The sequence below is a fragment of the Portunus trituberculatus genome, chromosome 37, assembly GCF_017591435.1.
Source record: "Portunus trituberculatus isolate SZX2019 chromosome 37, ASM1759143v1, whole genome shotgun sequence".
NCBI lineage: Eukaryota > Metazoa > Arthropoda > Malacostraca > Decapoda > Portunidae > Portunus > Portunus trituberculatus.
The window spans coordinates 7189187-7209186 of record NC_059291.1 but is presented as its reverse complement, the minus strand read 5'-3'; the positions used below and the strand labels follow the sequence as shown (position 1 = coordinate 7209186).

General features: G+C 42.8%; 1 protein-coding gene across 1 annotated transcript in view; it reads left to right on the top strand.

Annotated features, from left to right (window-relative positions):
* Positions 1-20000, top strand: part of LOC123514267 (FMRFamide receptor-like) — a 96725-nt gene that overhangs the window by 34916 nt on the left and 41809 nt on the right. The window contains exon 2 of the mRNA XM_045272028.1: positions 8663-8739. Within this exon, the coding sequence (XP_045127963.1) occupies positions 8663-8739 (77 nt within the window). The remainder of the gene's footprint in view (positions 1-8662; positions 8740-20000) is intronic.

The window sequence follows — 20000 nt, the reverse complement described above, 5'->3', positions numbered from 1 at the left end:
GTTGTTTTTCGTTAACATTTCAATTTTCGGAAAACTCGTCAAGGTTGTTCAGTATGAGTGCTTAACCCTTCAGTAACAGGATGCGATTCCATATTCACTCTGCTTTCTATTTGGTGATTGGATACAGCTTCAGAAACGTATGTGGGGGGTTAAAATAGTTAAGACTCTACCCATTAAGCCTCTGATCTTTTTTAATTAATGTCAATAAAATGGTCTAATCGTACGCAAATCTCAAGGTAGAAATGTGTCCCACTATTGAAGAGGTTAAGGATTAGTGAGTGCTTATCAGAGGAAATTAAGTGAGTGAATGAAGGAAGTCTATTCATGCGAGATTAATAGACTTTTTTTTTCCATCTAGTTATTAAGTCTTGCGTGAATTTATTTATTTAATTTTACAGCGAACGTTTTTCTTTCACTTTTTTTCCTTTTGTTTCTTATTTTTTTGCAAGGAAGTTTCTATATTAGATGTTCCCGCTCCGTTATTTTTTTGTTCTTTCTAATGAAATTACGCTTTGTTTTAATATAGTTTGCTTTTCTTTCCGACACTTTTCTAATGATATTTCAGCGCTGATGTCAAGAAGAGTTTTTTTTTTATTTTTTGAATTTCACGTTTCTGGAATTCTTCACTCGTTGATCACATTACACGCTCCATATTACGTTATCTCAGGTTTTGATTCACTTTCACTCTGTAACATGTATTTAATGAGCTACCGTTTTGGAAGGATACTTTTTCTGTGTGTGTGTGTGTGTGTGTGTGTGTGTGTGTGTGTGTGTGTGTGTGTGTGTGTGTGTAGAGGCTGAGGGAAGTATAGGGTCAAGTCTTGGAGATGAAAAAGAAAGGAGAAAAAGAGGAAGACTGGGCATGGGATGATGACCAAAGGATGACCTCTTCTCTTATATGACCAAAGGAAGGATTTTTCTGTTTACAACCCAACGAAGGATTTCATTAAGTTTTTGACCCAAGTAGGATTTTTTGTTTAGTTTATAATATCTAAAACAATATCACTTAAGTTTCTTTCATTATCTAACATAACTTAACAATTTTTCAGTTATTTATTCCATCTACTCGTATTCCTGCAGAAATCAATTAATCTTTAAGAAACTACTAAATAAACACAAGCCAGGTTCAGATCACGTTTAACATTATTTCATTACCGTATTATGTTTGCGTTGTGCTTCTCCACGATGTTATTCAGAGACGCGTAAACACTCACATGAATTGCCGACAATTACAATTCTCTACTGATGATTCCGGACCTTTGCTTTTGACACTCCTGAAGGTTGTTCCAATAAAAGGTGTGTGTGTGTGTGTGTGTGTGTGTGTGTGTGTGTGTGTGTGTGTGTGTGTGTGTGTGTGTGTGTGTGTGTGTCTGTTTCTCTTCCTATGTCTCTCTGTCTCTCTGTCTCTGTCTGTCTGTCTGTCTGTCTGTCTGTCTGTCTGTCTGTCTCTCTCTCTCTCTCTCTCTCTCTCTCTCTCTCTCTCTCTCTCTCTCTCTCTCTCTCTCTCTCTCTCTCTCTCTCTCTCTCTCTCTCTCTCTCTCTCTCTCTCTCTCTCTCTCTCTCTCTCTCTCTCTCTCTCTCTCTCTCTCTCTCTCTCTCTCTCTCTCTCTCTCTCTCTCTCTCTCTCTCTCTCTCTCTCTCTCTCTCTCTCTCTCTCTCTCTCTCTCTCTCTCTCTCTCTCTCTCTCTCTATATATATATATATATATATATATATATATATATATATATATATATATATATATATATATATATATATATATATATATATATATATATTACGTGTCTAAATCAGTTAAGCAATGTAAATGCTTAGATATATTTCTTTACCACGAGTTTCCCCCTAAATTAATTTCAGCTCTTTGCTCATCACCACCCAAGCAAAACATTTACCTGTGCAACACAGAGAGAGCCTTTTAAAGCGGCGTCTCTCTCTCTCTCTCTCTCTCTCTCTCTCTCTCTCTCTCTCTCGTGTGGTTTTTATCCTAGTGTTAATCTTCTCACGTCATTAATTTACCTTCTCACCTCTTTGTTATTCTCGTCGCTTGCTTAATTATGTCTTACTTTCACTCTTTTTCCTCCTTCCAAGCGGCTCGAGCCATTACATCTCGTTACCGATAGTTTGGTCTCACGTTCCTCCGCCGACACTTGACACTCCTCCAGCGCCACCACACCCCAGTGGCCCGTGTGTGTGTGTGTGTGTGTGTGTGTGTGTGTGTGTGTGTGTGTGTGTGTGTGTGTGTGTGTGTGTGTGTGTGTGTGTGTGTCTGGGAAGGGTTAGCGGGAAGGGTGTGATATTTTTTGCAGCTCGAGTTAGTTTTCTCTCTCTCTCTCTCTCTCTCTCTCTCTCTCTCTCTCTCTCTCTCTCTCTCTCTCTCTCTCTCTCTCTCTCTCTCTCTCTCTCTCTCTCTCTCTCTCTCTCTCTCTAAGAAACTACGAGTGGAGTACTAGAAAAGCGAGCAGATAGCCGCGGTGTAGTACTAGGTAGTTCCTATGGTAAGGCGCCACAACATTGCAGTCATATGTCGCCGCCACAGAAATATGTAGAGCAACTAGCACTATGGTAGGTCAACTAATAGCGTTGACTAAAATTGTGGTAAAGTTAAAAGGAAAGTGGCTTATGAGATTGCTGTGATAACGAAGTGATTGCTGAAGATACAAGATATTTTTTATTACAATTGTGATATCTTGTTTTAGTTAAGAATAAATTTTGCAGTTCTGAAATGAGTGACATTGCTTGAATTAACAATACACACACACACACACACACACACACACACACACACACACACACACACACACACACACACACACACACACACACACACACACACACACACACACACACACACACACACACACACACACACACACACACACACACACACACACACACACACACACACGAGCGTCAGAGTGTTTGGCAGTTGGGTTGGGCAGTTGTTTGGTCACGCTGCAGCGAGAGTCCAGCATTGATTGGTCCGTGGCAGCTGTGTCGCCGGGGCAGACGCGGCGCCAGTGATGGGACAGGTGCCAGGGGGCGCTGCCGAGCCTTACGTCCCGCATGTTGCTCCACCCTTGGTCCTGGTTCAATACTGGTTCACTTCTGGGCCGCGTCAAACAAGTGACTGGTTGGTGTCTCCGGCGTCACTGTCTGCGTCAACATTGCACGACCCGCGGATTCCCACACACAGAATTTGCTGTTTTCTGAGCCGTAGATTAAACTTTGACTTTACAAGATAAACTTGTGCACTAGCAAGCCTAGTTTTATTGTGTGTTTCGTCAGTGTCAGTGTTGCATCAGCAGTTGCAGCAGCAGCAGCAGCAGCACATGTTGCGAGCGTTGAGAGATGCCACTTGACGGGGAGAACAAAGCCACTATTGAGAACTCCAACAGATCGTCTTATGAAACATCCGGTTATCGAGCAACAAGTTAAAACTTTGAATACGAATCATATAAAACACAAAAGTTTTTACTTCATACATAATGTACATAATGATAATCATGCCGTGCATTATTTCATATTCCACGGAATAATTTCCCTGACGCGAAGCTTCAGAAAAATATGATAGTTATTATTCAAGTGTGTAAAAAATACAGTTCTCAAATTTAAGTAAAAAGTTTAGTAATGTGGAAGCTTTTGTCTTTGTGGCAGTGCAGTTTTAGCTGAGCGTGACCTGAATGATGAAACAGCTGCATTACTGAGTGGTGGCGATTGATGAGGCGCGACAAGCGACCGTGCATCGCCGCTTCACAAAAATGATAACACCAATCACATCCATAATGAATTGACACAAAACATTGCTGCTCATTGCCAACGTTACGTCTGTGCAGAGCAGGAGTCCTGTCAGCACACGCCACACTGGGCTGCCTCTCTGCGCTCCGCCGCCCGCCAAGTACTGCAATGGTTATGTGCCTAGCTAAATCGATGAGCTGTGACCTCTCGCCACGGCGGGAGCGAGGCGCCATATAGTACGCTCGTGTGTATGTGTGTGTGTGTGTGTGTGTGTGTGTGTGTGTGTGTGTGTCGGGGAAGGGAGAACCTTGCTGTAATGGTAGAAATCGTTCACATCAAACAATAACAGTAATAATAGTAATGAAATGAATAATAATGACAAAATATGGGGACATCAAAAGCAAACAAATAACCACTAGAGAAAAAAAAATGAGAAAAAGAAAACCCTGCACTTGACACCGAGGAGAGCTAAAGTGTGAAATTAAGACGCAATCCGAATATAATCAAAAGAACAGCTTGATTTTCCCACATTCCTGAGATTCTTCCCGGAGCAGCAAAGATTTCCCACAGAGGCGGAAGCAGGCGGAGAAAAGGAGCTTGGTGCCTTTAAAGCGGTGAGGAATGCGGGAGATGGGGCTCGTGGTGGCGGCGTCCCTTAAGCAGTGAGGCTGGATGGAGATTTGAGTGCGGGGATTATAAATATTACGGATCACAATAGCTTCTCAAGTTCCTCTCAGTATGCTTCGACTTCGTAAGTACTGAAGAGTGTTGTGATGTAAGCTGGACTGGTTCTTTTTTAATTCATATTTTTCGTCTGCTCAGAAATGTTTCAGAGAAGGAAGTATTATCCATAAACCTCTTAAGTCTCTCTCTCTCTCTCTCTCTCTCTCTCTCTCTCTCTCTCTCTCTCTCTCTCTCTCTCTCTCTCTCTCTCTCTCTCTCTCTCTCTCTCTCTCTCTCTCTATCTATCTATCTATCTATCTATCTATCTATCTATTTACGAGTATATATCTATCTATTTCCAGCATCCTCCTCTTTATAGACTCCTCAGTTCTCCTCTTGGCCAGCTCAGAACACCTCAGTCTAGTTAGAGAGGCGAGGCTCGGGTGGATTGGGCGTGTCGAGAGGAGAGACAAGTGTGTCGGGAGGAGGATGCTGAGGATTAGCCCAGCAAAGGAAAGAGAGGAAGACTTGAGGGAAGGTTTATGGATGCAGTGAAAGAAGTGAGGCTTGTTGTGGGTGTGAATGAGGAAGGTGTGAAAGACTTGTGCCTGTGTTTCTTAACCCATTCAGTACTGGAACGCATTTTTAACGTCTTCAGTCTTTTTCTTTTATATATAAGAGGAGATAACTGGCCAAGGGTGTCATAAAACAAAAAAAAAAAAAGACCTCTAAGTTGCCAATCTCCTTGTAGGTCCGAGAAAATTAGCTAACAGTAAGGGATAAATGTCCTGAAACCTCCCTTTTAAATGAAGTCAAGTCATAGGACGTTGGGAATACAAAAGCAGGTAAAGAGTTCCAGAGTTTACCAGAGAAAGGTATGAATGACTGAGAGCTTTTTTTTATGCAAGAGGAGAAGCTGACCAAGGACAACATAAATATTAAAAAAAAAGGCCCATTTGATTGCCAGTTCCCTTAAAGATAAGTAGAGTTGCCCATAAGTCTGGGACAAAAGTCTTCAAACCTCCATACAGAAGCAGGCAGGGAGTTCCAGAGTTTACCAGAGAAAGGTATGAATGATTGAGAGTACTGGTTAGCGAGTTGGACTGTCTACACGTATAAAAAGAAAAAAAACTGATCTGCTTCAAAATAATGGTTGTGTTCGGTGGTTCTGTCCTGCACCATTATAGCTATTCATTCTGGTTCTATTAACTTCAACGCGTCTGATAATTACTAACGAGATAATTGTGCACTCAGTTGTTTATGGGGCAATTATGCTTTTATTTTCATGGGAGTTTTAATCATTTTCGTGCGTGATGGAAAGCTTTGTTATTAGGGTCACCAGCACCACCGCACCTCACGCGCCTCTTGGGAACACGCACGGAAAGGAAAGGAAAATAGCTCGGAGGAAAAAAAATAGAAAAAAAGATGTCAGAAAAGATAACTAAAGCAAGAAAGGAAAGATCTTGTTATATTACCACGGAAGAATGAAACTTGCAAAACACACACACACACACACACACACACACAGAGAGAGAGAGAGAGAGAGAGAGAGAGAGAGAGAGAGAGAGAGAGAGAGAGAGAGAGAGAGAAGCAATTCCTCGAGGTGACACAACTTCACGCTCCCAAAAGTGTGTGTAATTTTGTCTGAAACTCACTGTATTTCAAACAGGCCAAGTATTCGCATGATCCTGGCCAGACTTATTCACTAACTTGGTGGCATTAACGCGCATACCAGAGAAGAATTGCATCACCCGAGCTGCTTTCTCCTCCTGCTCCTCCTCCTCCTCCTCCTCCTCCTCCTCCTTTTTCTCGTTTTCGTCCTCCTCCTCCTTCTCCTCCTTCTTTCTTTCTCTCCTCCTCCTCCTCCTCCTCCTCCTCCTCCTCCTCCTCCTCCTCTTCCTCCTCCTCCTCCTCCTCCTCTTCCTCCCCTCCTCCTCCTCCTCTTCCTCCTCCTCCTCCTCCTCCTTTTTCTCGTCCTCCTCCTCCTCCTCCTCTTCTCTTCTCTTCTCTCCTCCTCCTCTTCCTCTTCCTCTTCTTCTTCCTCTTCCTCTTCCTCTTCCTCTTCCTCTTCCTCTTCCTCCTCCTCCTCCTCCTCCTTGTCCTCCTCCTCCTTGTCCTCCTCCTCCTCGTCCTCGTCCTCGTCCTCCTCCTCCTCCTCCTTTGCTTCTACAGAGTTATGCAAGGAATCGCAATGAGAGCTTGATTTATAGAAGTGGGACAGTCTTATAAGCTCTGTCGTCCTACAAAATGGAAAAAAAACGTGCGATATCCAAAAAATAATATAAGAATGATGTTCGATGTAATTATTTTTAAGTGCTGAAAATACTCTCTCTCTCTCTCTCTCTCTCTCTCTCTCTCTCTCTCTCTCTACCTGGTCGTAAAGGTGAGTTTTCGTCTACCGTCTCGTTGATTTAGGTGTTTTTGCGTTGTTTCTTTGCTTAGCGACTTTTGTTTCACTTTCTGGATTGGATTGTTTGACTTTCGTTAGAGTTTTTCTTTTGTGTCCTCCTTTCTTTTTCTTTTTTTTTTCTTTTTTATGTTTCTGTTTTGTTTTCTTTTTTATTTTCCTTTTTTTTCTGTTTATTTTGCTTTGCTTTGCTTTGTTTTTTGTTTTTTTTGTCCTACTCTTTGTGATTTCTTTTCTTTCACTTTTCAATACTTTAGTGCAGGTTTTTATCTTTTTTATTGTTTTCGTTTCTTTTCATATATTCTCTCTCTCTCTCTCTCTCTCTCTCTCTCTCTCTCTCTCTCTCTCTCTCTCTCTCTCTCTCTCTCTCTCTCTCTCTCTCTCTCTCTCTCTCTCTCTCTCTCTCTCTCTCTCTCTCTCTCTCTTCTATTTCTTTACTCTATTTTCTTTCTCTTTCTCCCGGTGCTCATTTAAATCCTCCTTTCATCAGAGTCATGCACAGTGTAAACCATCACATTCATTTACCAAGAAAGAAAACTGCAAAATCTTCATGAATATATATATAGAAAAATACCACAGGGCCTGGATTTGCATAATACGGTAGGCGACGGTAATTCCTCACTTAGAGAACAATTCACACCGAGTAAGTACACAGCTTTGAAATGCAAATTATCACTCAAAAATAATATGCAAATGAGAACGTTGGTGGAGAGTGTTTGTCATAATCTTCTTGTGTGTGTGTGTGTGTGTGTGTGTGTGTGTAGGTAGGTAGGTAGGTAGCTGGGCATACTTCAATAAAAATATATATCTTACTCTCCTTTCTCTTCCTCCTTCTCATCAACAACACGAAACAAAATTACTAATCTCCATTTTGCATTCTCTTTGCTGTTCTACTCACTGCTAGAATGACGGAGCTAGGAGACGTACCCGCTTCCCTCTCTTTATTAATCCCCTATGCACATTCACTCACAAAGAAGGACAAATACATACACACACATCTATTTTACCACCACCCAAACCAGAGAAGCGGCGTAGACCAGGAAAACATGAACAGGCGGCAAGTGAAGGTCGTAAATGGAAAGCTGGTGGGCAGTAGATGAGTCGTGATAAGCGGGTAGAGATGAAAGGTTTATGTCACGACCAGTCACGTATAGTAGGGAGTAGTAGGGCGTTGCTGAGTGATGGTGACTATGACGTGTGTGTGCCGTCCATATTTACGTCAGCACTGTATTTGCTAGAGAGAGAGAGAGAGAGAGAGAAAGGAGGGGAAGGAGAGAGATTTATTCACTTACATAACAGAGAAGTGCATCGTTTCATTTGTTTCCATAAATACGAGTTGTTTTAAATGTTCCTCTAGCTGATCTTTCCTGCCTCCTTCTCTTCCCCGTTTCCTCCTTTCCTTCTCTCTCTCTCTCTCTCTCTCTCTCTCTCTCTCTCTCTCTCTCTCTCTCTCTCTCTCTCTCTCTCTCTCTCTCTCTCTCTCTCTCTCTCTCTCTCTCTCTCTCTCTCTCTCTCTCTCTCTCTCTCTCTCTCTCTCTCTCTCTCTCTCTCTCTCTCTCTCTCTCTCTCTCTCTCTCTCTCTCTCACACACACACACACACACACACACACACACACACACACACACACACACACACACACACACACACACACACACACACACACACACACACACACACACACACACACAAACATATGGAAAGTAGAAGTAGAAACATTTCAGTTGTTTTCTTTTATTCTCTTACATTTTTAATACAGATTTTTCCATACAGAGTTTCCATTCAGTCATCCGCTTCAAGATATGACCTAATGTGACCTTTTTTTCTCTCTCCCCTTCCTTGCCCTCGCCCCCGCCAGGCAGCACCTCCATCTGGCTCACCGTGACGTTTACCATCGAGCGGTACATTGCCATCTCACACCCAATCAAAGGCAAGGTAAGATAAATCGCCCTTCCTCATTGGTTGGTCTTGATATTCCTTGTCCTTCTCTGTTTCCAGCTTGCCTCGTCCCTCTTTTCTGCATCTCTGGTCTCTGTTAACCCCTTCAGTACCATGACACGTTTTCATATTTATTTTGCGTACTGTTTTGGTGATTTTATACAGCTTCAGAAACTTATGTGGGGATTAAAATTCGTGAAGACTCCAGCCATTAGTCTTCTGACCCTTCCTAATGTCAATAAAATCGTCTAATCACACCCCCAAAACTCATTGCATCCAAGTACTGAATAAGTTAATGGCTTTCTCTACTCCTTATTTTGTTTCTGGTAATATTATTCGTGGTTTTTTTTTCTATATATATGTGTGTTGTGATATTCTGCTCTTAATTTGTTCCCCGCCTGCCCCGTCTCCTCTTTCCTGCATTTTTGGCTTCTATTCATGGTGGTTCTCTACTCCTTAGCGTGTTTCTGGTAGTGTTGGTGCTGATTTGTGTTGGGTTATTGTATGCGTGTGCTGTAAGGGTTTAGTTTTCGGTATACGTAATGGTGCATGGATGGAGTCGATTGATGTATTTTCGTGGGTTCAGTGTGTGTTAGTGGGTGTATATATTTTGTGTCATGTGGTTTTATTTACTAGTGTGTGTGGGGTATATGAAATTGGTGAAGTTTTTTCTGTCTCTCTTTCTCTCTATATTTCTGTCTCTCTTTCTCTCTCTCTCTCTCTCTCTCTCTCTCTCTCTCTCTCTCTCTCTCTCTCTCTCTCTCTCTCTCTCTCTCTCTCTCTCTCTCTCTCTCTCTCTCTCTCTCTCTGTCTATCTATCTACCTATCTATCTATTTATCTATCTCTCATGGCCATAAATTTTTGTGGTTACTATGCATCAAGAATACAGTGAAAAGATAATGTATGTAAATATGTATGTTAAAGGAGGTATGTCCGTCTGTCTGTTTGTGTCTCTGTCTATCTGTCTGTCTGTCTGTATGTATGTCTGTCTATCTATCCGTCTGTCTGTCTATCTGTCTGTCTTTTTGTCTGTCTGCCTGTCTATCTGTCTGTCTGCCTGTTTGTTTGTCTGCATGTACAGTATGTATGCAGCACTTATTCAGGCTGGTCACACACCCCTCGTCTTTTATTTATTTATTCCCTTTCAAAAGACACACACCCATCAAAATCATAAACGCTTGCACGATGTACCCTACGTCACGTACTGCATGTATCTAGAAATCCATTATACATATATGCAAAATAAATTACATACGCTTAACTAACAATGAATAAATCTCTTCATACATACATTCATCCTCGTCCCGTTACAAAAAGAGAAAAGAGAATTTACACCTTTTGAAATTTCATGTTCAGCGAGCGAGCAAGCGAGGCAAGCGCGTGTCACGTTTCTCATAACTCTGCCTGGCGTAGTGGCCGTGATGTATTGCCGTGATGCGCGAGATGACAGAGCTGCTGTGACGAGAACGGGGGTCGATGAGTGCACTGCGGTGGGCTGCGTGGAGGGACACTGGGGACGGGGGTGTGGATAGCAGAGGGTAGCACAGAGGCGAGGGCTGAGGATAAGTGGCTTGGGATGGGGACTGCTGCATGAAGTTAGAGGAATGAAATGAAAGAATGAGAGAGAGAGAGAGAGAGAGAGAGAGAGAGAGAGAGAGAGAGAGAGAGAGAGAGTTGTCCCAGTAATGCAGATGAACACAAACACTAGCGGGCGTCCTTCCCTCTCCAGCAAATTACATCCTTCAGAGGAGACCGATTACTCTGGTGGCGACTGTGAGCGAATCCCTGACACAACTCGATCTGAGGCTACTGGAGGCGACTTAACCGTTCCCTTCCTCCCTTTGCATGTCCTCTACCCCGTCTCCCAGTCCTCGTTCCTCACTACGATAGATACAGGACACTACATCATTACTATCGTCATTACTCAGCACATTTGACACTTGTCCCAGACTTTTGGCTAACTCTATTGACCTTTTAGGGAACTAGCAATCAAGTGGGGCTTTTTTGTTATAGTTTTTATTGCCCTTGGTCAGCTTCCCTCTTCCATACACGCGAAGCAAACCTAATACAAGTCACTATATAGACCTTCCTGCTGCTGCTGCTGTATGTCCTCTGCCTTATAGCCGCGCCTCACTCTAGCGTCGCCCTGCTGCCGCCTCAACCACCACCACCACCTTTACCATCTCTACCACCTCCTCCGCAACCCGCTATCATTATTACCGCCGCCGCTGCTGCCACTGTCCTCACACCTCACCAACTCCGTGCAAAGTGAAGCGACATAACAAGCTGCCTCCCGCCTCGCCCTGCCTCTCTCCCCGGCTCCTCCTAGTGCTTAGTGTGCGTAAGGGTGACAGTACTATGCCCACCCGATGAAGCAACTAAATGGTCACACATGCGGGCTGTACACGGCCAATCATATTTTAACAAGGCGCTGGCCATTAAACTCTTCGCCCGGTGGGATTGTTCGTGTGTGTGTGTTTGTTTGTGTGTGTGTGTGTGTGTGTGTGTGTGTGTGTGTGTGTGTGTGTGTGTGTGTGTGTGTGTGTGTGTGTGTGTGTGTTTTCCTTCTAGTGAGTTGGGTTTAAGTTCTGGTGTGGTTTTTTTTCTAATGCTTATTTGTTTATTTGTTTATTTCTTTCTTGTGCACTGTTTAATGAGTTTCCTTGTCATCGTGTTTATTTTTGCTTCTTTGTTTGTCTGGCCTGTGTTTGTGTCGTGCAAGGATTGTTTTATTTTCTTTTTGCGAGGAGTTGCACTGAACATTTTTGCGTTTCTCTTATGGTTATCAGAATTTCCTCGTTTTCCTTCTGTTGTTCCTCTTTTTCGTTATTCTGCTGACAGTGTGTAGTTTGTCCCTCGAAGGTTATTTGTGCTTCCAATTACGTAATTCTCTTCATCATCGACGCCTCCATTTTGAGGTCTCCATTTGTTATTTCCTTAGTCTCACCAGCATCTCTCACCACATTTTCTCCCAGTATTACAACTCCATCACAGCCACGCGCCGCAGGGCCTCGCATCTGGTGGGAGAGAGGACAGGGCAGTGGGGTCTTGCATGCCTCGCATCCCTCCCTCCCATCAAGAGTTATCGAACCCAAACAGTCGTCGTAATGCACACTTAAGATAACTTACCCCGCCAACCCATCGGCAGGGCGTGCGTGGGCCTAACGCCTGTATTCAGAAACGCTTTGCTCTCTCACCACAACAATTTTCCAAGGCCAAAGAGACGAGTAGCCGGATTTTTCAAGACAGTTTTTCCTTATGATAAATTATAAATCTTGCCAATCCATCACCAGCAACTGAAAGATATCCCTGAAAACTTGAGCATCTTCAACTAAAGCCTTTGGAGAGGAGTAATGGTGAGAGAGCACAGCGTTTCAGAATATCAGCCTGTATAGTCAACCCCAAGACACATAGACTGACATGGGAGAGTGTCCTATCTTAATCAGACTACACAGACCCAACCCATCAGTCTGTATACACAAGACTGGGATTCTTGTCTCAGTGTGGGCATAAAGATTCAGAGTGGTGAGTTTCTGTCCCTCACCCTGTCCATTTACCCTCCTTTTACGACACGCGGGGAATACGTTGGTGGTGTTCCTTCGTCCCAATCGCGAAGTGTGCGGATCAGAGGCACCAGAAATCTAGAAATCGTATTCAGAGGAGCTGTGTTTGGCTGCGGCTGTGACTCGATTCGCCATAAATACACCACAACTTTTATTGGCTTCGTAAACCTGTCGGGAAGATTTTAGCGTAGAGCACCAGTAAGCTTTCTATAGATGGATGCGCTCCCTTCCTTGCTTCCATTCACTCCTTCCCTCCTCCCTCGTCTTCCGTCTCTTTCATCCGTGTATCTATCTCTTCCCTTTCTCCTCCTCCTCCCCTGATAGCTCCCCAACCTTCCCACTATCGCTCTAGCCAGCACCTCGTAAAATATGCCCCATCCACGCCCATTCCATCTCTTCCCTAGCCCTTCCTGACACAACCGTTCCTGAATACGCGTACCACCTCCTCACGTCCTCCTAAGATGCTCCTGAGGTCTCATAACCTTCCCTTCACGTGATATGAGAAAAATATGGCTCACCCTGCAGTGATTAGCTTTCATATATTCCCAACTGCTCTCTCTCTCTCTCTCTCTCTCTCTCTCTCTCTCTCTCTCTCTCTCTCTCTCTCTCTCTCTCTCTCTCTCTCTCTCTCTCTCTCTCTCTCTCTCTCTCTCTCTCTCTCTCTCTCTCTCTCTCTCTCTCTCTCTCTCTCTCTCTCTCTCTCTCTCTCTCTCTCTCTCTCTCTCTCTCTCTCTCTCTCTCTCTCTCTCTCTCTCTCTCTCACACACACACACACACACACACACACACACACACACACACACACACACACACACACACACACACACACACACACACACACACACACACACACACACCACACCACACCCATTTTCAAAGACTTTTGAGACAAATAGTTGAGTTCTAAAGAATATTTGTCCTGTTGGTAATGCAAAAATTTGTTAATATGTCACTAGATTTACAGAAACATCCTTTAAAATCCGTGTCACTTCAACTAGAGCCCTTTAGAAATAGTGAAGGTGCTGTGAGTCTCGGAAGCGTTTCAGAATATGGGTCTCTCTCTCTCTCTCTCTCTCTCACTCTCTGTCTGGAAGTAAATTTATTCTCCACGTCGGATTTTGGCGCTCGGGGCCCAAACAAATGGAGGAAGATAATTAAACTGGAGATGGACAAATATGGTCGTTCGTTCCTCCTCCTCCTCCTCCTCCTCCTCCTCTTGTCGAGTTTCATCATCTGGACCTTCGAGTAACGGGGGCATTTTTCAGCAGGAAGCGGTATGAATCAGTGCAATCAGTCTCCCCGCCTCGTGCCGCCCCGTGCCGTGACTCCGTAGAGAGGACGCGACCAGGGCGGAAGCATCGTCTTAATGAAGCAACACGGGTTCGGCCAATCAGTCTGTCCTCTCTCTCTCTCTCTCTCTCTCTCTCTCTCTCTCTCTCTCTGTTTTTCTATTCTAATGTCTTTTTCGTGTTTTTTTTTTCATCATTTTTTTTCTTCCTTTCTTTATTTTGTTTTTCTTTTGCTAATTAACATTTCTTCTTTGGTTTTTATTGTTTATAAATCTTTCTTGTTATCATGGTTTCTCTCTCTCTTTCTTCCTCTCTCTCTCTCTCTCTCTCTCTCTCTCTCTCTCTCTCTCTCTCTCTCTCTCTGTTTATTTAATTCTTATGCGTTTTTTTCGTATCTCTCTTTCAGTTCTTTCTTTTTTATTTTCTCTTCTTGTTTTGTTTTGTATTTTGCTTATTAACTTTTCCTTTTTGCTTTTTTTTACTGTTTATAGATTTATTTTTGTTATCATGGTTTTTCTCTCTCTCTCTCTCTCTCTCTCTCTCTCTCTCTCTCTCTCTCTCTCTCTCTCTCTCTCTCTCTCTCTCTCTCTCTCTCTCTCTCTCTCTCTCTCTCTCTCTCTCTCTCTCTCTCTCTCTCTCTCTCTCTCTCTCACACACACACACATGACTTTTCTTTAGCTCAGACCCATCAGTGCCTTTCTCCGCCACCTTCACTTACCGTACCAGTTCTTAGATGTTCGCTGGTACTTGAGCACTTGAGCGGCACTTCTTCCTTGCCCTTGGTCAGCACTCGTCTTGCATGATGGCTCCTTGTATCCCAGTCTCTTGCTAATGTACGGTAACTCTATTAACGTTTTACCTTTACGTGTCCTTTGGTTTCCTGGGCATTTTCCTAAGACACTCTTCATTCAGTTAGGATATTCGTGCAGTGTAGGGTATATTGATAAGGGGGAAATTGTTACTCATGCATTTTTTCCAGTTTTTTTTCTGTATTCTTAATGATTTGAACCAGGTATTTTTTTTTTTTTTTATGTAAGAGGGAAAAGCTGGTCAAGGGCAACATAAAAGAAAAAAAAAAAGGCCCACTCAGTTGCCAGTCTCCGTTGCAGATTCGAGAGAGTTATGAAAAAAAAGGATAAAGGAGTTTAGTCTGATAGGGAGGCCTAACTAACCTCTTGAGTACCAGGACACGTTTCCATATTTATTCTGCTTACCGTTAGGGGATTTTACACAGCTTCAGAAACTTATGAGGGGATAAAGATAATGAAGAATCTGGCTATTAAGCTTTCTGACCTCCATAGACGCTTCCTAATGTCAATAAAATCTTCTAATCACACTCAAAACTCAAGGTAAAAATGCGTCCCAGTACGTGAAGGAGTTAATATAGGGGGAAAAAATAATGTATAATTTTTCTTTTATATTACGAATGATGAATCATCAGGAAAGTGAAAAAAAAAAAGGTCGATGTGTCCGTCTCAAGAAAATCATTAAAACAACTGCGGTAAATCCTCCTCTCCCTCTCTCTCTCTCTCTCTCTCTCTCTCTCTCTCTCTCTCTCTCTCTCTCTCTCTCTCTCGCGCGCGCGTCGTTTTGATTGAGAAGAAATGAAGAATGAAGGAAAGTCACCTCGATACCTCCACGTGCCGTCCTGGAGAAAATAAGCGAAAAAAAAAGACTTGAAGATGTGTCAAGCTCGTCCCACCAGCAAATGATTTACCTTAATGAGGAGAACGTGTCCCTTAGGTGGCGGTGGTGATGGTGGTGGTGGTGGCGGTGGTGGTGGTGGTAGGAATGAAATATTATTACTTTTCCTTTGTGTCACTGGGACTTGTTCACGACATATTTTTGTTTGCCTCTGTTGGAAAGGGCGTGTTTTCCTTTCTTTTCTCTCTCTCTCTCTCTCTCTCTCTCTCTCTCTCTCTCTCTCTCTCTCTCTCTCTCTCTCTCTCTCTCTCCTCGCATTCTTTATCTTTTTCTTTCTTTTCTTTCTATGTGTTTTCCTGGTTTGTGTCTTACTTTTCCTTCCTTTATTTAGCTTCATTTTTTTAATTTCTTTCTTTCTGTCATCACCTTTCTTCTTTCTTCTCCGCCATGGTGAGTCTTTTCATTCTCTCGTCTCTCTCCTCTGCTCTCTCTGTCCTCCTGATTCTTTCACATTGTTGGGTATTCTTTCCATTTCATATTTCCACGTTCGGTTTTCAATTTGTTCGCTTTCTTCTTCTTCTTCTTCTTCCACCACCACCTCCTCCTCCTCCTCCTCTGCGTTGTTATTCTTCCTCTTCTGCGTTGTTGTTGTTCTTCTTGTGACTTCTCTGAGTTCTTTATCTTCTTCTTCTTCTTCTTCTTCTTCTAGTGACTCCTGTGCGTTGTTGCGTCGTGTTCACGTTTTTGCTTCACCTTTCACCTTTCCCATTTTACGTGACAATTGAGTGACCGAGTGAGTGAATCTTGTTTGCTTCCCTTCCTTTCAACTCTCATTCTTCGCTGTCCCTGTCTCTTTTATTCTTGGCTTTGTTGAAGATTCTTTCCTCTTTTGCTCATTTGCTACACATGGTTTCCTGTTTCAGCCCCGAAGTTTGTGTGACGGTTGACAAATTCGCTGGTTTTTCCTTCCTGTTATCTGTGTTTTCTTTCTTAAATCTCTTCAGTACCATGACGCGTTTTCATATTCATTCTGCTTACTATTTGGTGATTTTATACAGCTTCAGAAACTTAAGTGGGGGATTGAAATAGTGAAGACTCTGGGCATTAATCTTCTGACTTCAATAGATACTTCCTAATGTCAATAAAATGGTCTAATGGGATAAATATCTTATTCACCTTCACTCACTTCACCGTAACATTGATTTAATGAACTCCTGCGACACAAGTAAGAAACAGAGTCCTCATCCCTCACACTGTTCCTTTCACCACCTACCACTATTGCATGTCCTCTTTTCACTCCACCATAACATCCGTGGTGTCTTGTTTCATGCCTTGGGTTCGTGTGACGCCTGAGTGACTAAATGAATGCTTGAGTGAGTGAGTGAATCAGTGAAAGGACAAAGGATGGGATTAATTGATTCAAGACTGAGTGTTGGGCTGCCTTTGTCAAACAGCTTGTCGGAAATTCACCCTTGGCACCGTGGTCTGTATTTCCAAACCTTTTCGGCGTCTCCATAGCTTCTAACAGCCTCGTGTGAGTTATCGTTGTTTTTTAAGGAGTTTTGAAGATTTCTAGCCATAGTTTAATGAGGATTTTGTAATTTTATGCCGTTTTTTTTATTGAAGGTACTCATGGGAAAGCGACAAAGCTATCTATGTGGCCATTTAGTACATGAATTTGTGTTGTATTTTTGTGGAGTACTAACTGTTTATCTGTCTATGTATGTATCTATCGATCTATCTATCTTTATCTCTCTATTTATCTATTTATTTATATGTCTATCTATCTATCTATCTATCTATCTATCATTCTGTTTATCGATCTATCTACATATCGATCTATCCATCTATATATCTATCTATGTATTTATTTATCTGTATCTGTTTATCTATATTTATCTATCTACCTATCTTTTTATCTACAGTATCTATCTATCTTTCTATCTACCTGCCTACTTACCTGTGTACCTACCCATCTACCCACTACCTGTTTCCAAATCTGTCTATCTATCCATCTTTTCATCCACAGTACCTATCCACCTTTCTATCTACCTGTCTATTTAACTAAACCTCTACCCATCTACCTTCTACCTGTGTCCATTAACATACGTCCCAGCGGGCTGAAAAGGTTGAAGTGTGCCATCAAAAGAGTTACCTCTAGGCAAAAAAGACACAGACAGGGGAGGTTGGAACTCTGGAAAGTGATACCCATCTCTTTAAAGTTTCGTCACAGGAACAAGAAAGAAAAAAAAAAATCTTGCGTCGGCAGTTTACTTCAGAATTGATCAGCGTGGAGTTGGAGGAGGAGAAGGAGGAGGTGGAGTAAGGAAGGAAGAAGGAAGAAGGAGGAAAGGAGGAAAGTGCGGGGCAGGGTATGGAGGAAGGGGGGGGGGTGAGGCTCGCTTCATGTTTCTTTTATCTGCACCATCAGAAGACGAACCTAGCGGGGAAGGAAGGAAGGAAGGAAGGAAGGCAGGGTGGGACTTTTTTTTCCCGCCTTTTATTTGTACGCACTGCAACTTACACAATTGTTTTTAATTATAGCGCGTCAGCTGCTGGAGCCCCCAGGACCAAAATAGACTGATAGGTGGATAGAATAAAGCAATAAATGAATGAGTAAACGAATAGATAAGTAAATAGATTAGTAGATAGATAAATAAGTGAAGATACGGATAAAAAATAGATAAGTAGATAAGATAAGTGGGTAAAGACATGAGTAAGTTAGTGAAGAGATAGACAGATAAATAGATAAAAAAAAAAAAACGTGAAAAATACTTGATATCGAGTACGTGGAGAAAAAGGCGCTTTATGACCTCGTTGTGGTAGTTCTGGGAAAATTAACTTCTTGTATTGGTATTAATGGTTTAGTGTGTTCAGGATGTGATGAAGAAAAGAATACACGAAAAAAAAAAACAAGAGAGAGAGAGAGAGAGAGAGAGAGAGAGAGAGAGAGAGAGAGAGAGAGAGAGAGAGAGAGAGAGAGAGAGAGAGAGAGAGAGAGAGATCGTGTGCAGATTATGGAAAATGCTACATACACCCTATTTAAGAGTTTGCCTTTTGAAATAATGTTCTCCTCTTTATGTTACACTTAGTTCGGAGCGAAAGTTAAGTAAGTAAAATGGCTTCTTGTTAATGTTTCCTCACGTGAACATAATCTTAACGCTTCGTCTTTTCCTCCTCTTCCCTCTCCTTCACCTGCACACACACACACACACACACACACACACACACACACACACACACACACACACACACACACACACACACACACACACACACACACACACACACACACACACACACACACACACACACACACACACACACACACACACACACACACACACACACACACACATTCCAACGCTAATTTCAGCAACTGTACTTCCATTTTTCGCAAGAGAGAGGCAGACCAGAAGCAAAAACACACGGAAAATAAAGGCAAGGAAGACCCAAAAGAAAGAATCAGTCGAGGATTTAACTGATTCCATTCTAATTCATCTTGTCCCTGGCCAGCACGAGCCCATCACAACACGCTTATAAGATCTCGCCCTAATCCACCTAATCCACCAGCACTCCATCTCCGCTTCCCACAGTATACACAAGCCTCCATTCTGACCCTCCGTGGCCTTGACCAACACTCCACTGCCCTCCACTATGCACTATACACACAAAGGCTTCCATGGGGGACTCATCTCTCCTCTCACTAACACTCGCTCTCCATATACTTTGAGGTGTCCAGTCTGAGCTGCTGACCAACACTCCACTGCTCCTCTCCACGTAAAGCGCACAAAAGTTTCCAGTGTGGCCCATTTCTCCCGTCACTAACATTCGTCCTCGTTGCACTTAAGTTTTAGTCTTAGTCATCTCCCTCTTCACTAACGAGCCCTCCAGATACTTGAAGATTTCTGTATACTATCAATGTAATGCTAACACCTTTTTAAACTATCAAAAAATGTCCTCTTTTTTCTGATTAACCCCTTCAGTGCTATGACGCGTTTCCATATTTTATTCTAGTTACTATTTGGGGATTTTAAACAGCTTCAGAAACTTATGTGAGGATTAGAATAGTGAAGACTGTGGCCATCAATTTTCTGAACACCATATACACTTCCTAATGTAAGTAAAATCATCTAATAATACCCAAAACTCAAGGTAAACAAATGCATCCCTGTACTGAAACACACTAGAATCATAACAGATACCTTTTAGAAATGCAAAACAATTTCCACTACTCCATGTTAGACCAGAGATGGAACTAGCACTGAAAACACCCTTGAAAATCACAATAACCTTCACACACCATCTCTCGCCCTACACAGTCTTCAGCATCTCTTCCCTCACCACACACCTTTCACTCACTTCAAGCTTCCCACTGCTATCCATCTCTCTTTCCCCTCTCCAGCACCCCACCGTCTCTTTACACACACTTGCACACCTCCACTCTAGCCCCCACACGCCCCTCCACACGATAAACCAAAAGCCTTCTCTCCTAGAACTTCCCAAACTCTTTCCCCCTGCCCACTCACCTTCTTGTCCATCCTCTCCCTGTCTTGTTCCCACGTCCTCGCCCCTCCCGGCCTCCAAGACACATTGTTAGGCGGTCGAATGTTTCTGTTCTCCCACGCTGTTGTTTCCTTGGCTCTTAATGTTATGACTTCATGCCTTTGTTTGTATGTTCCCGAGGTCTTTGTCATATTTCAGAGACTCCCATTCGAAGCGCGTTAAAAATTCTACCCTCCTCAAAAAATCACACAGAAT